General features: G+C 37.5%; 1 protein-coding gene across 1 annotated transcript in view; it reads left to right on the top strand.

Moving 5' to 3' along the window:
* The window catches only part of LOC108237539 (neural-cadherin), a 112,193-nt gene that overhangs the window by 29,881 nt on the left and 64,509 nt on the right, over nt 1-17,803 (top strand). Inside the window, exons 2-5 of the mRNA XM_017419030.3 lie at nt 8,671-8,868; nt 12,843-13,068; nt 14,438-14,642; nt 16,014-16,125. Coding sequence (XP_017274519.1) covers nt 8,671-8,868; nt 12,843-13,068; nt 14,438-14,642; nt 16,014-16,125 — 741 coding nt within the window. The remainder of the gene's footprint in view (nt 1-8,670; nt 8,869-12,842; nt 13,069-14,437; nt 14,643-16,013; nt 16,126-17,803) is intronic.

The following is a 17,803-nucleotide window of genomic DNA, read 5'->3' as shown; positions in this document are numbered from 1 at the left end:
TGGACTTGGACTTTCCCTCTCGCCTCAGCCCCTTTCAGACCAGCCGGTCTGCTACGCTAAACCCAGCTAGAGAGGACTTACCAGTTCCGGTCCCGCCGCTAGCCAATCACGTGAGTGAGACGATAACAGACTTTGAGCTTACTTCCAATCTCCTGGCAATAAAATCCTTAAAACTTTGTTGTGTCGTTGTGAGTTTGAGTTCGGCCAAGCCTCGCCTTGTCATCTTCAGCATTTTAACATTGAAAAAAATCTAAGCTTTAGGTGCACATATTCATTTCAATTCCTAGCTATAATATCATGTGCTTGATTGGTGTCAAAAAGACCAGGAACAGACAAGAATCATGAGAAAATTGACAAAAAGAAATTATTTGTGGTGTGAAGGGAGTAAGTGGAGAATGGAGCTGGTGTGCTGAATTACTGACGTGAGGTAGTGATTGCTATTTCTGTTATAACTTGAATGTAAAACCCTCTCATAGTGGAGGATAACAAAAGTGATATTAGTTTTTGTTTAGCATTAAACAGACACAAAACAGAACTTAAAACCAAAGGATCAGCTGGTGGGCTATTAGTCATATCTCCTTAATAAAAATGGTAAATTCACTGCTTTTATGAAGCACTTTTCTTGTCCTATTCACCATGCAGAGTGTTTTTAGACTGCACTTCATATTCACATAAACTCATACTGCATTCTTAATGTATAGTCCTAATGGCTATGTAGTAATGTTTGACATGTGGACTGTGACTGCCCAGGATTAAACCAGTCTACATTTAGAATAATGTAAGGCTACATTTATTGTTACCAGAGATGTTGGTGCAGGACTGTAAGCAAACAGAAAAATGAAAGCTAAACTATTACATTAGAAACAAAGATTCACAGTTCAAAGTTTCCATCTCTGTCAAACTGTCATTCTCCAGTCCTTGTTTTTTTTTGATCCTTCATGCTCATGTACCATGGCAGCTTCAAGCCTATGGAAACATACACAAAAACTCTGTGCCCTAAAAAGCTCCAACATTCACCAACATAGTGCTGAAAGTGATGGAAATTCCACAAAAAGCAGTCAACCTTCTCACAACTCCAAAAGCTCATATTTGCCTGCAGTACTGGAACAGAACCACTTGTTTTTAGATTCCCTACATTTTCGTCAGACTTTCAGCATTTATGTCTCATAAAATACTCTAAATTAACAAACACTTACACAAAATATTCATGCACATTATAAATAACACAAGTTGCACTTTGAGCTATATATAGTTTTCTCAAACATGCGTGTTGCTAATTATTTAGACTGCACTCTGTATTTTTTTATATACTCAATATAGAGACGTGCTGATTAGTACGCAAACCAGCTTCTACAACTAAATGATAAATTATTGATAGAAATAAACTCATACCCAGAGAAAATGGAAAATGAATTAGTAACTGAAAAATTATTTGATAAATTACTTTTTTTAATAGTTTTACTAGTTGAATATTTGAGGTTAAATGTCATAATTAACTACATCCCACAATCATTTTTAGGTCTGTATTACTATGATTACTGAGCAAAAGAAGGATGCAGACAAAAAGTATTTAGTCATTTTGCATTTTCAAACTTTGTATATATTTTTGAGGAGTTTTTTCAAAGTGCAAAACAAAACACAAAGCTCAGACCACATTTATTTCAAATGAACTGTAACATATTTCAGCTAAATTATACATTTTCTTTCTCTGAGGGCTACACATACACTAACCAGTATATCTCCATGCAACACTTGCTCCTCGCTAAATCCTCCTCTTTTATGCGAGTGAATAGGGCACATTTTTTTCAGCTCAAAGCAATAAAACTAAAAGGGATTGAATAAGTTTTTGTAATTTTCTTTGGCTGAACTACATGAAAACGAGCCCACAGGCACATGAAGGAACCCACACTGTCAGGAACCATTCAGGAGAGATCCATCCATCCATCCATCCGTCCATCCATCCATCCATCCATCCATCCATCCATCCATCCATCCATCCAACCGTCCATCTATTTTCCAAACCAATTAAATGTTCAGAACAGGGCAGGGTAATTAATTAAGAAATTTTAATTGCCTCATGTTGTTAAACACACTGAAAATTTTCTTTTAAATAGACAGTTTAATCTGTTGGTTTGTTGCGTATAAAAATTTAAAAGTTTGGCATATGACTGCTGTCAGGTTTAAGTGAAGCTGGGGAGTATTATTCAAAACTTATTTAGACAAAGTATTTTTTTTCAGGCTTGTGTGAACATGAAATTATTTCTAAACCAAAATCAAACTATCTACAGTAAAGAGTTTATTATAACATGCAATAATAACCACAGTAAAAATGTACTCAATTATTTATTTGCCTCTACGGTTTGTAAGTGATATTGCACTTTAGTGCACTTTAGTGTCAATGACACTTTTCACACGTGGCCCCAACTTCTACAGACTGTCTGTGGAGACTTTCATTACCTGATGTAAGTTGCTATCAGATTTGAGTCACACGTGCAGAATGTGACCTGCACTGGTGCTGCACCCTCCCCCATGCCTAGAACCCTGTTAGATACAGAAAACTAGGTACACTTTTCTTTGTCTCCAACCAGGTAATACCTGATGTAAAGAGTCAGAACAATACATCAAGCTTAGCAGTCATTGTTTTGAGATTTTTTGAGTTAAGGGTTAACATGAATAAGACTAAAATTTACATTGCAACAGATTTTCTAAGAACAATGTTACATAGTGAACTCTGAGTATTATGAACTTTAACTGTGATATGACTATTATCATCTTTTGATTAGAACTTGCAGATGTATTCTAGTGTGTTTCTGCAGCTGTATTTGCAGCTTGTATTTTTTTTGTTGTTGTTTTCAGAATGACAAAGATTTTTTTTTTTTTTTTTTGGTAGTTTGCTTAACTTTGTTTATTTGCCTATTTTTCTAAAATGAAGGACCGGAAGGGAAAAAATAAAAAAATAAATAAAAAGTGGTGATTGCTGGCTCTCTCCAGCTTCATTATTCAAAAACCAGAATAAAAATAAGCTACATCAAAATACTGGAAGAAAAATGTTGCCACTCTTAAAGGGGACCTATTATGCTTACTTGAACAAGTTAGGATAAGTCTGTGGGCTATACAAAACATGTTCATTACATTAAATACAAAAAATCATTCTCAGATATTGATATTTCACCTGATCAGTTTTGCCTGTTTTGAGCTCATTTCAGAATGGTTTGGTTTTAGGGCTACGTCACTATTGTGCAAATAAGCTGCTGTTGGCCACGCCCTCCCAACACCTGACACCACACTAACGCACTACATTAAAAACCATAAAAACTCTCTGAAGGATTAAACGCTGCAGATCTGATGCACATTTATATCATTATTGATTCAAACTCTGAGGATTCTGCTTCGCTTCCACCTCAGCGCCACAATCTGCTCAGCTTGAGTGTGGCGCAGTGTGAAGAAGTTGTGATGTGAAGTTGAGCAGCAGACTTCAGCATACATACTGTATTTTTTCTGCAAATGCAACCTTTTTTCTCACACTGTAGCTAATGTAGACTGTGTGACGCAACAATCCCAAGGTTTTTGAAACAGGTTGTTTTGCAGACACCAGAAAACATTAAGTTATTAACAAAAAACAGCTGGGTGGTGTTTCTTTGCACTTGGACTGCTTCTAGAAGCAGTAGATGTTGAAATCCTAAAATTAGGATAGTTATATGCAGTAAAAATGCTTTTTGGATAGATAACAATGTGATATCCAACATGAACAGAATTTGAATCTATTTGGTTAAACTTCACTTTGCCCCCATATTGTGTTTTGAACATTATCACAATTTAAGAAACAACCCTATAATCTTGCTTGTTGTAATAATATATATATATTTATTTGGCTAAGTGTATTGAAGATAAATAAAATAAGACAGGAGCTCCTAGTTGCCTTCTGTTTAAATTATTAGAAAATTCTTTTACACTCACAGTTACTGTTTTTCTAATCAATTTTGGAGTTGCATTGACTTGGATTCCTGTTGGAATCACATATACTCATGCTGTTTTTGATGGTTTTTAAAAATATTTTTCTAAACAGCTACAATATATTACATGATTTTTCTGTTTTCATTATCTGCAGCTAAGTAATCCGGGCCAAAGTAATGTTGACACTGTTGCAAATGAATTCCATATGAAACACACACAGCTCCTTATCAAGCACATCAAACAAACGCACGTTTTCTTCAGGGAAGCAGATTTTGATTTAAAATAATGAGCAGAACTTGAAGATGTCTACCATTTGTAATTGTTCTGGGATGAAAGTGCCAGAATGTGTGTTTACATGGTATGTGTGTCAGCTGCTGCAGAGTTAATAGATTTCCGTCCCCGGTGCTTTCAGCGTGTTGATCTCCTGCTGACGGCTTCACACTCAGCTTTAAGCAACACAGGTTGGAATAGAGCCTCCTTAACTCTGCAAGCATTTGGTTAATGTACCTCATTACTCCCCCTTTGAGCTGATTTTCACTTTCCATTCACTCGCTGCTAAAAGAGCACCTCTGAAATTTCCACGTCTCGCACGGGCCATTGATGTTTATGCTTGCAGACGCAATTTGTTTAATTCCTCATAGACGTTTTTGTATCCTAATTCCCTTCCTCAATGGAGGTAGAGGGAACAAGGGAAACATGAGAAAACCTTGTGTTATTAATTATACTGTTTGTTCTATCTTAATTTTCTTCTCTTATGGTCTGCTACTTTATGTTTTCTTTCCAATCAATGACGCCCCCACCACCTTTTGTTGTGCTACGCTATATGTTGTGGTTCCCTTGTGTGCTTTCTATGTTATTTTAATTCCTTTGGTAAGTATCACACAATACTTCTTCCACCGTGCTGCCTGCCTCTTCCCCCTCTCAGCCTCTATCTCTCTTTTTCTGTTGATATTTGTGTTCTTGTATCTGTGCCTCTCTCCTTTCCTCTGTTTTCTCTCATCCCCTTCCCACACACACTCTATGTCCTTGTACTGTGGGCAGCATAGATGTGCACAGAAGCACTTGAGACAACTTTTTTTCTTTTTTTCAAACTGGCAAGCCACTTAGCAGCTTTATTTAGCATGTACCCAAGAAGAGGATTAACAGCAGGAAACATCAACAGAATGGCATGCAGAAACACTGAAAATACACATGCACAACTCACACACATGCTAACACACTATAGTCATTGTACTCACTGAGCCTTGGCCAATTGCACCCATATCTTCCAACTTTTCATGAAGCATTACTATGCTAGTCAGCCAGCTGATGCTCTTATCCTTATGGGATTGTGGTGTACAGTATGGACCAGCTTTTCATCACACACAGTGCACAAAGCGTATTTGACTTTGAAAAATCTACTTGAGGCCGTGAGCTTCTGCCAGTGATTTCATCACATTTTTTTGTCCCGGTCAGGTGAGGCAGCTTGTGTCGCTTTGGCGCTCATTTGGCATCGCTCACAGTAGCTCTTTACTTAGCTCAACAGATCAGAGGGAAATCGCTCACGTTAGCCGCCCGAGAACATGAGGCGTGCACTCTCGCTGGCCCATGCATGCATAAGTCTCACACCTCATGAACACGCATCCGTGCACACACAAGTACATTCTTCATTATCATTCCAGAGCTGATAGGCTCTAATTATCTGCCTTGGCTCTGATTAGTCTCTCTGTAACAAGCTAATTAGATGGAGCCTTGTAAAATCATCTCCACCATTACCACAGAGACATGTTTGGGAAAGACACCAACAAGCAGGAGGCAAGGAATGTGTCTTGCATCGCTCCCTGCAAAGATTTGATAGTTAACTAAATGTTAAGTGCTAGAGCTCTGATTTCTTTTTGATTAAGTGCCTTTTAACCCCCCCTCTACTAAAATCTTTTTTTTTTCTTTTCTCATTATTCATCACGAAAGGATTGTTCCCTCTAACGGAGCAGGATGATCTGGCTTAAAGTGCATAAATTGCCGCTGTCAACATTTTAGCAGATAGCATCTGAGCATTGATTGTTTTTCTGCCCACGCGCTAGAGTGGCTATTTATCCAAAACGAACTACCGTCACATCTGAGTCTGAACTTTTCTTCTTACCAGAGGAACTTTAAAGCCTGAGCAGAAAGCTACATTAATTCTTTCCTCTAGCTCTTCCTCTCTGTGTTATTATCCTTCTAACAATCCTTTTAGGAGCTGTCACACACTTTGTAGCTATTGTGTTTGAGTTGTGAACTCTACAGAATGAGTCTAGAGTGCATCATATTGTATTTTCCGTCAAATATAATAGTTATAAAATAAGAACTGTATTCTCCATATTACCTTTTTGTTTCCCAACTCATCTGAGTGAACACAGGGTGCTGCGGAGGTTTAGCAGATCCCAGCTGTCATCCACTGAGGAGCAGGGGATACTCTAGACAAATCACCAGCTCATCACAGACCCAACACAGTGATGCACAAGACAGAACGCCATGCATGCACACTCTTGTCAATTTAGACTCAGCAGAGACTTTATGCTGCAAAATATTAAGGAAACCAGCAAAGCAGAACTGTTTTGTAATACAAAACATCCGTTGAGTCAGACTTCAAGTATGACTGGATGCATCACAAACTCTTGCTTTTTTTTCCTTTGATTAAAGAGCACATTTATAGCCTGTGGTCACAAACAGGAGACCTGTTACATAAAAAGATTAGCAACCCATAGCTACTTTTATCTCTCAGGTAGCTCATCTCTGTGTTTGAGTGTCCACTGGTGTTTGTTTGTAAGAGAATAAAAAGTCGAGGGAGGCATGAAAGCTTTGTTAGAGTGATGCTAAAAGTGAAATCATGTTGATGGGTGTGATGGTATAACTTGCCCATATGACGAGTCTTTGTGCTTGTGTTTAAATCTGTTAGTGCATCTGTTTGTGAGTATGTTTGTCTTGGCAGGGGGCTCTTCTTCTCTAGGGTGAGGCAGATGGCCTCTGTGGATGGCAGCCCACTGAACTGGTTGGCAGCTCTTCTGACATTTCCTCATGCCACGTTGACACATAATCACAGCCAGTATTTGTGAAAGTAGTATGTCAGCTCTCAATTCTGTGAATAGCTTCACTTTGAGGCAATAACTCTTCACAAAAATGTAAAGTAATGGGGCCTATTATGTTGTCTTTTTTTTCTTGAACATAGTTTTCAGGTCGTGACGTTTAACAATCCCTATTATCAGTTCCAGCAAAAGTCATGCCACGCTCCTGTCATAGAGTTATACACATCTTCTCCTTGGGAGCTGCTGTGCTCTCTTGCAATCAGCCTCGGCTTAGACTGAGCAAGTTGGTAATTGGATTCTTGGAATCTTCTTATTCACTTCAGTGACGCAGCATGCAGGCGACAAAGTGCCTGCTGTCTTCAGGCCTCATCCCTGCATCCCTTTGGGAAGATCAAGGTAGCTTTACCCAGACTTGGTAGATGAAACTGAGGCTGAGGCTGTCTCCCATGGGAACCTGCATGCTTGAATGGTAGAGTTGATAGAAAATGAATGGGTGATAACACATCCACCAGCTTCTATACCGTGGACACTTACAGAGTTATCCACCTGTTAACTGCAATGGCCATAGGAAAACAAAATAAAGACCAAAGATGATCATAGGTAAATCACTTCTTTCTGGTTGATATGAGTTCAACAGATCTTTGAGTTCATACTGTACTGTGAACAGCTCCAAGTTGCTTAAAGGTACTCACTGCAACATCATGAATACTGGTCAAGAATAAAATCAAAAAGTAAGAAACAAAATCACCACAAGTTTTTTCTCATAGCAATGGTTAAATAAAAAAAAAATTGGAAACAAAATTTGTAAGCTGCATCCAACTACTATGTGTGTTTGTTTATATATGAACAGCTGAAAATAGTAAATGAAATAGAATATGGCGACATCCATGGAAGAGCCGTTTGGGATTGGGATGTCAAACCAATTTAATATGTTGGTTCATATTTACACTCAGATTTATTAAGCAAAGCAAGTAAATAAAAAGATATGTTAGGCTGAAATGGTAAACGAACAGGTCTAGAAGAAGTTTTGCTAAGGCTTCATGTGTTTAAATGTTGAGCTCTGTCTTTATGGCGTTCCACTGCCCTGCTCGATCCCCAATATTTATTCTTGATATTGGGGGGGGGGGTCTTTTTTGTGTTAGTAGTAGATTCACTCATATACTTTTTTTCCATCTCAGAACTTTCGGCATTATATGCTTGTCCAATTTCATCATATTTGTTTTCCAAACAGACTATGGTCAGCTTAATGTAGGTCAATCATATGAAGCAAGCTACTACTTGGTTTTAGGTGGATTCTTACAAGTGCTTTGCTTACATTGAATGCATACCCACTTTTCAGAATGGTATATCACTATATCTGGAAAACTGTTGTTGTAAACTCTTTCAAGCTGCACACATTTAATCTAGTTCAGAATAACCTATTTTGTGTTTGACTTCATTGTTTACAACAAGTACCTTTAAACAAGAAACGCTAATGTTTATTATTGACTTCTTTAAAGTTTTTCATTCTAAAGTGATTATTTATATCTTATATACCTATACCCCTAGTTGATTCACTGGTTGCTGGTACTTTGGATTTCCCTGGTTGCTTGTCTCTCCTCTACACACGCTATTACATGACAGCTGTCACTTTAAGTAATCACAGCTTCGTCACTATCTCTGCACTATCCCCCAGGCCCAGACTGGTACCTGAACAAGGTGAAGCTGAAGATCACCGACGTTAACGACAACATCCCTGAGTGGAATATGAAGCCATACCCCTACCTAGCTGTTGTGTCTCCTGAGGCCCCTGCAGGATCATTTGTCTACCAGCTAGAGGCTATTGATGGGGATGAGGGCAAAAGTGGAGAAGTGGAATACTTCTTGTCAGACGGTAAGCATTATTGCTGCTCATATACATGCACACAGCCTCATAAGATGCATAAGTGGGAAGTGAAATGTGTTGTCTTGTTGGTAATAGGCTGGCAGGCTATGAAGCTTTGGAAATTAATACAACCAGTCTGACACCAGCACAATCTCTCAGAGATACAGCCACAGGCATTTGCACATTCATTCATGCATTCACATACTCTTTACGTGTCCATTAGCATCTCTGTCTTTCTTTCCCCCTCTCTATCCCCATCCCTCTTTTCTTTCTCCTACACATACAATCACTCAATCAGAAAATCCCCCACACAGCCAGAGGCCTTCACAGATTTGTTTATGCACTTTTCATGCACTCTTGTCTGTCTGCTACTCTCTGTTTCATACAGAGAATCATGCACGCACACATTCACTCATACACAAACACATGCAGTGGGCTGTTGGAAGCCTGCCAGAACAGTGGACCCCCTGGTGGCTGAAGGGATTGAGGGTTGTTGGCAGAGATTGCGGGATGTGCCGATGTTGCTTGTGGGGTTTTCTGATTTCCCTCCGACTTGCGGTTTAACTGTAATCAGGACATCCCACAGCGTCCTGATTTTGAGTTAAACCCCAATTGGAGGTGCTCATTGTCTGCATTAGCATGCTAAGAACTCTTAAGTTGTGGCGTTTGTCAGCTAAAAATTAGTAAAAACAATAAACGTAATGTCCGCCTGCTGTTTGGATTTTGCATGTATTCATCTAACCCACATTTCTTGTGCTTAACATTAAACATCACAAGTTGTCATGGGAGTAATTGGCCTATAGATGACCGTGTTTGACCCCATCTGCAGTACTTATTAAAAGTGAAAAAAGTAAAGCGCCCTGTGGGGTTTTCTTGTGAAAAAGTCGTTGTTGCAACATATCCTCATTGATGACAGCTTAAACACTGTAGGAAAAATAATACAGAAATTTAAGAGAGTATAAATTTTACACATAAAAAGTTATTTGTTTTGGGTCTCCAGTTGATTTACATTATTTTCTCCACTTTCCCTTCATTTCAGTTGTTGTTTTTGTACTTTTCTGTCTAATTTAAAGTAACATCACAGAATCTCCGCCCTAAAGACTGATAGCATTATTGATTTTTAATTTTCTGTACATTTTTTCATATAACAATGCAGTGAATTCTTTCAGGCTTGATCTTCATGTTCTAAAAGTCTTGAATCTGACATTTTGAATCTTTTTATCTCCCCCTAAAACATTCATGATGTCTTTTCTTTAAATATTCAAAGTAGTGTATTGTTTGTATTGTTGTTTGCATGCTAACAGTCCCCCTCCTCTTCAATCCCTTTGGCACTTTGATACCTTTGTTCATGTTTTACTCCTACCAGCTGTCAGTCTGCAGAACAATAAGAAAGCAGCGGCAGGAACCAAAACCAAAACAGGGAAAGATACTAATCAAAACTTTATTACAGTAAAGGTTATAAACTTTAATCCCTAAAAATAAAAAGCCAGTAACAATAAATCAAGTATTTTTGTCTTTGACTGTTAACTCTTTTTTTAAATAGACCTCTGTTATTTTTAGAAAGCATATAAATATAAAAGAAAAGTACCAGAATGAGTTACAGTATTGCTGCTTATCACATGTCCTTTCATTACTTTTTCTTTACTTTCTTTCATTACTCATTGATTGCCATTTTCACGTCCCTTCCTCATACACACACTGTTTGGCTGTTCTAATAATTTCTAACTGAAAATAGCCTCCAACCAAAAGTGCTGTTTACTCCTTTTGAGGAATGTTTTCAAAACTCATGAGTGCCAAGCTGGTTTTAGAAATTATTGCACCCATTTAAATGCCTATTGTAATCTGTCTTTTTAATTTGTAAAATCATTAAAGAAAAAAAAAATCAATGTCTCCAATAGGAACAGACGGGATGTGAACCACAGAGAAGGGAAGGCTGTCATAGTGCTCAGGAACAGACTAGCAGTGTCAGTTTGATGCTTTCATAAAACTTCTTTTGATATCTTGGATAACATACTTTTTTGACTAAGGTTTAGTTTTAATCCCATCCATGTTCAAAGTATGCTTATTGACAAAACACAAGTACTTGATTACTTTTCAAAAATCATTTTTTCCTGGTTCTCCATAAACCACATGCATAACATTTTTGCTTAATATTAAAGAAAAGAAGCACTTCAAATTGTATGCATATTTATAAAATTGGCTACCTGTGTATTATGATGGATGAGCAGGCAGATAAGACTAAAGCTTGCTGAATAAATTGTCTTGTTCTGTCCAACAATTCACACCATCATTTGCATGCTTTGTATTCTACCTGATTGCTAGAGTGTGATGCACACAGATGAATTCAGTGTTGTTTACATATCAACTTATCACAACAAAAGACACTTGAGGACAATGTGACAAAGTGAAAATCTCAACTCCTATTCAGGCAACCACCCTCTTTATTGAATAATCATGTTCTAAAAGTAATCTTTCACAACATCCTCAGAAAACATACATTTTTTGTAGACTTTGCTGAATGAAAAGTATTATAAATTACAGAAATAAGAGCATGTATTGTACTATTAATACATATGAAAGTCAGTGTTATGTTTTGTTTTTTCCCCTGCATTCTCTAAAAGAGAAGTTCTGGTGGTGTGAGTATAATAATTTTGTGTGTTTTGTATTGTTTGAACTCCAACAGGTTGACATGATTTCTCCGAGTTAGTCTGTCAATATTTGCTTCTGGGACAAGCCAGCCACTGAGGCTCAAGGCTGAAATTTCCACTAACACTGCACTGCTGTCAGTGATAAAAATCTCGAGGACAGTAAAATGTGACGACCAGTCAGTTTTCAGGTTTCATCTGTCCGGACTAGATGGAAATCCTTGAACTTTCTGGCCTGAGAGGTGGTAAACTAATGATTATTTATTTGCAGTCTATCCAATCCAGTCATTTCAAACAGCCTCATATTGTGCTTGTTTAAAGTGGCATAGAAAAGGAACCCACACACCATTCAGTGCCAAACTGAGGCTCCTTATGAATCTGACCTTAGTCTAATTAAACACAAATCAATCACTGCTTAACATTGTTCTTCCCTACTAATGATACCTTTTTTAATGCTTTTTATCTTTATCCACAAAAATCTAAAAAGTGTGTAGGAAATTATCTTCTTTATAAATATGTTTGAATATGAGTTAAAAGGTGATGATTTCAATGTGTCAGCCCCTTTTTCAGTCCACCTTCTGTTCCCATTGGCTTTGTCGTTTAAGAAAAATGCAACCAAAACAAGAAATATAGATTCAACTTGAGTTGCTGTTGAATATCCACCAATATTCCTTAAACTGAGTGAGCAAAACTGCAGCGTGAAGAACAATGATTATATACTGGGCTAACATGTTGTCACAGCTCGTTACTCAAACGATATTTCTCCCTGCATTTTAAATGAACTGGGCAAGCATTTTTGTACAGAAAACATGTTTGAAGACTGAGTATGTGCTTTGAACCTTAAAGAAATATATTTAAAAAATTTAAAGGCGTATTTTGTGGAGTTATCCGTGATTAATATCTTTAGTGTAGGATAACACCAAGTTTAATCTAATGAAAAACTGACTGTTGTGTAAAGCTTTTTAAAATAGAGTCATATGTGAATTTTTTGAGATTGGAACTGCTTTAATATGATAGAAATCTGCTTTGGAACTGACTTCATTCCGACTGCTGTTAGCTGTTCTCTCCTGACAGAACTTCTGCTTATTATTCTAAACTGATAATGTTTTGAGCGATTTCTACTGCAGGTAAGATATCGATTACTGATAACTCCACAGAACACTCCTTGGAAAAAAAAAAAAAAAAAAGCAGAAGTATCCCTTTAATTCAGTGAGCTCAGAAAAAGAAGAATCATTATTTCAACTCTCATGGGTAACCTTTGAGTTAGTATTCCAGACATAATCATCGGGTTGGTTTGGATCCAGCGATAGGAAATCATATCATTTTATTTCCCTGTAGGCGGCGACGGCTGCTTTGCTGTAGACAAAAAGACAGGCCAGGTGGTGACCACAGGGCTGGTGCTTCAGAGAGACAGAGAGTACCTGTTAAGCGTGGTGGCCATTGATGGTGTGGGAAGTCGCAGCGCACCTGCCATGCTCTCTGTGGTGGCAGGGGCCAGAGCGCCACAGTTCACCAACACCAGCTACGCAATCTCCATACCAGAGAACACACCTGAAGGACAGCCGTGAGTGCTGCATACGTTAACATCTACTCAAACAAAAGCAGGGTGGAATTTCAGATGAGTGTCTGAGGCAAAGCATCAAGAAAGCACATGTTTATTTTACATTTATTTTAGGGTTTTATGAAAAATACATCGTCTTTATAAAAGAAAAAAACAACTGTAATATCTCCCAGGTACTCTCTTATAATTAAGCTGTTTTATTTAGATGTTGCCGACTTGGTTGTATTTCAGCACTTTTTTGTCAGATTCTTATTGTTAGTTGACACAGGAGAATAGAGCATAATTGAGGAAAACCTTAAAAAGATAATAGCGTTTAAGTGAACGATTTAAGGAGGACCCAAAAGCAGGACAGAGGGAGGCAGGAAGGAGGTTGATGAAAAATACAACTTCAGTGAACTCATGAGAACAAAACAACACTGCTGAAAACTTGGGCAATGTAGCTGGTAAGTCTAAAGAACTACAAACAAGCGAGGAATAAACAAAGCAGGATAGATGGGAGGAAAAAAAACACATAAACCAAACAGAGGCTTGGGGAACAAACAGACTAACAAAGTACGGATGGTGAAGCAAGACTATAAACACACACTGAGTTCTAATTGTCTAACAAACCACAGTTAAAGCCAATGAGGGAAGGGAGGAAAAAGAAAAGTACAAGTGACACCCATGGGCAACACAAGACAGAAACTAAGGGAAATGAAAGACTGAACAAGACTTTCTTTTTCAAGCAATGAACATAAATAAACAAAGAATAAAACAGTAAACTTAAAAATTGAAATTAAAGGAAACTTAGACTAGAACTAACAAATTCAGATGAGTCTAAACATAAAGCATTAGACAATATAAACTAAGACATATGTATATGAAATAGATTATAATACTAATGTATGCATAGTAGCATATTGATTCACTGCCTGACTCACACAGGGACAGCTTTATCATCTACATAGCCTCAAATCTAATCCCTACAATAACTAAAGCAGACAGGAACGGAAACACACATTAGGTGTTGCATCTTGTCACAGTACTGTTTAAGACTTGTGTTAATAAGTATTCATTTGGTCACATCGGTGCACTCGAGCAAGCACTGACAATCATCATCACATACTGTTATTGAATGAAAACTCTCTTAACCATAAAAACAAACACTGGTATCTGCATAATGGCATTCTATTATTACGCAAAACTGACAAATACTGACTGACCGTGTTTATAACATGTGGCCAATGGGGCATGAAGTAATTGATTTCATTACCACATAGTGCTGATGTAGGGAAAGAGGATTTCAATTGTACTTCAGTATAGGTTTAGCTAAAATCAAGTAGCAAAGGAAATTTTTCCCCATTTTTTTAATCACTTTCTGTTTGTTCCACAGCTTCCTTGTAGTGCTAGCTATTTCCTTCCAGAAGCAGCAAATCAGCTACAGCCTGCTGATCAATCCCAGCAGCCTTTTCAGCATTCAGCAGGAGACCGGGGAGATCAGTCTGACCAGGACTCTGGATTACGAGAACGATCAGCGGCGCTACCTTCTGATGGTGCGAGCCAACGAAGAGCCGGGCAGCCTCAGCATGGCCACAGAGGTTGGTTTATTTAGACCGTGGTACGGACAGCAAACACGAGTCAAGAGTTCACACACTTTGGACCAATACGAGGTCTTCTTTGAAGTTTTATCTTTGCATCTGTTAAGGAAACTTCCACTATTACTGTGGAGGATTAAATTGTGAGAAAACTGCTTTTAGACCTACAGCTTTGAAAATTTTGGTATCAAAACAACAACAAAACCAAACACATAAAGGGTTTGTTGAAACATTTCAGAAAGTGTTTTATTGTCTTTATTAATTATATGTTTTGTGTAATCAAAAATGGCTTCATGTCTAATTTTAGCTGTTTCTGAAATGGCATTGTGTTTGTTTTGTCATGACACATATTTTTGTCTTGTAGCTACGTTTTCATAAATTTTCTGTTTTGTAACTTTAAAAAAAAAGTTCTGTAATGTTGTGGTTTGTGAAGTTTCTTTTCTTCTCCTTTTTGTTAGAGTTTTATGAATTTTATTGTTTTATTGGTTTTGTTTTGCTTCACTGCTGTAGTGTTTTGCTCCCCTGGGCCACCATTGGCAAGGCTTAAAAACTTCAATGATTAAAACTCGGCTCTGACCTATTGACATCGCACTGCTCAGCGGTAACCTCAAAGGAGGAGCAGCAGAGTTTGTCACTTTCTGCAGGGATGGCATGGCTGGGTGGTTTTGAAATGTTAACAAGTGAACCATGGGACTTTTTTCCCCCTCCTTTTGTTTCGGTATTTTAGAAAATGCTTTTTGTCAAATGTCTGGAAATGAAACATAAAACATGTTCTGGGATTTAGAACCTCGGAATTCAAAATCGCCCTTTGCAAATGAACATTTCAGTTTAAACTATTCATGAATTCAGTTCTGTTTAAAATGTTAATTTTAAAGATTTTGTTACCCAATTATCATGTCACAGGTTCACTTTGCACCACAGATTTAGCAGACAAAACCTCCTTTCTGCTCAGCTGCATGTTATGGGGTAGGAGATGGAGACTGGGAAAAACCTTTCCCAGCTATTTCAGGACTATTACTCAGCTGTCACTTCACACTTTACACACTGCGGTGACAGGGAGCTTGTAGGATGGAGGACAGCTAAGGGCTTTTGTCGAAAACACACACAGTGAGGCACTCGCATGCTCAAAACATTTCTATTTTTGACTTGGGAAAATCATGAAGTGGAAGATAAAGGATGAGTTGAACGGGCAACTAGCGGAACTAGAAAATGCAATTAAGATTAAGTTTTGGGGTCAACTTTCTGCACAGAGAATTTGATACGGTTGTCTTCTAAATTTGAGAGTTAATAAAGAGTGGTTAATTTTCTGTTCTTTCACTCTGATTTATTTTTCCTCTTCTCCTCATGTCTCTTCGCCTCTTCAATACTAATCAGGTTCAGGTGTTGATAACGGATGAAAACGACTGTGTCCCTGAGTTCCTCCAGTCCATCTACAGTGTCGATGGAGTCCCTGAGACTGTAACCACGGCAACATCCCTGCTGCAGGGTGAGTCTCCTCTGACCCCATATTTCACATCCATCTGTTTTCCTTTGAAACTGAGTGGGGAACAATCCAAAAGTCTGTTTTCTACAAGGAAACAGCAGATGGGTTTTAAATTAAACTAAAAGATTCACCTCTGACCTTGAGTCCCATTGTTTCCACTTACTGACACATAAAGCTACCATTTCCTCTTCATAACCTTAGCTGCTTTAATAAAACTTAATGCTACCAAGATACAATATATTTGTTTTGGTTTATGTTCTGTGTGACTAATGACATACCCAATTTTCAATTTAATGAGAATACCTCAACATTTCCAATTGAGGCTAAGGCCTGCTTAACTTGTAAAAATGCACACCAATTAAGAAGGATGTTGTGTTTCCAGAGGTGTGGAAAAACACTATTCTGTTTTCTTAAAATTAAAGTACAGATGTTTGTTTTATATGTGTGAGATATTTTGACACTTTGTCACTGGCACTTTGCTTTCTGAAAGAAATAGCACTTCTGATTGCACTCATGAGATTCAAGTGTTTTAAGATGCCGTACTTTGCAGTATTCAGCTGCAGCGTCAGCTATGAAGAAAAAGATTTTTGTCTCACAAATTAAGAGGGACTTAAGGCAAAATTACCTCTGAAAATTTACAAACAATAAAATGATGTAACACATTATTCAGGTATACTTAGTGTGCATTTTAGTGTTTAACTCTTCTAAATTGTTTTTGTGCTTTTGCCATTTCTTTCTTCTATGAGATTCAGCAATTTTGATAGATAAGAATTTCTATCTGAATAAATATTTCTAGAACATTCTGACTGAGAGAAATTCAAAAATTTTTTAACCGATTTGTGAAAAAGATCAGTAGGAAAAAGTCAGAAATGAAGAAATCAAAAAAAGAGACACGGACTCTTCTGACACTAAAAGCTTAAAAGTTAGATCTTTATTCTACAAATTTGCTCAGATTGAGTGGGCAGAAATGTTTAAAAAAATGAGAAATACAGTTAATTTGGTGATCTGGTGGACTGCTCATCTAACTAATAGAATATCAAAGATTTTCTGCGGCACTGAGAAAATAAAATCTCTATTAAACTATCAGCATGTCTCCACGGGGCAAAAACCCACTGAGGTTGACAAAAAATTCAAACAGTGAACTTATCACAGGAAAGTTTAAAGGAAATGTGTTATTTCAGTTCATTAACATTTAACGAGTCAGTCAAGCTATACAAGTGAAATAAAAAGACTATCATAAATTACCAGATATGATCTGTTTTACAAGGTGCTGAGATGAAAAAGGAATGAGGCATTGACACACAGAAGCTGCTTGACGTGCAGCAAATAAACACATCAAAGTAATTTGATGTATTCGAGTGTTCTGAGCTGGAGGGGATGCAAGTGAAACATCGAGTTTAAGTGAAATTCACAGTGGTTGTGGCTGAAGTCTTGGAGAAAATCTCATCGCACATCAGAAGCAAATTTATAGTTTTTTCTGTGTAATTACCTTAGAATATAATCATTTCCAACCAGGCATACACACACAAGCGCTGATCATTTAATTCTTTTTTTTTCTTGTCTTTAAGCTCGGTTTTGCAAATGATGGTAATCATTCTAGCAGAGAACATTTTGTGTTCTAATAATTGTAGCTGTCTGAACTTATGATTTATCACATGTTTAGAAAGGCCATAAAGAGATA

The sequence above is a fragment of the Kryptolebias marmoratus genome, linkage group LG11, assembly GCF_001649575.2.
Source record: "Kryptolebias marmoratus isolate JLee-2015 linkage group LG11, ASM164957v2, whole genome shotgun sequence".
NCBI classification, from domain to species: domain Eukaryota; kingdom Metazoa; phylum Chordata; class Actinopteri; order Cyprinodontiformes; family Rivulidae; genus Kryptolebias; species Kryptolebias marmoratus.
The sequence above is the reverse complement of the archived record's forward strand: the minus strand, read 5'-3'. Positions and strand labels throughout refer to the sequence as shown.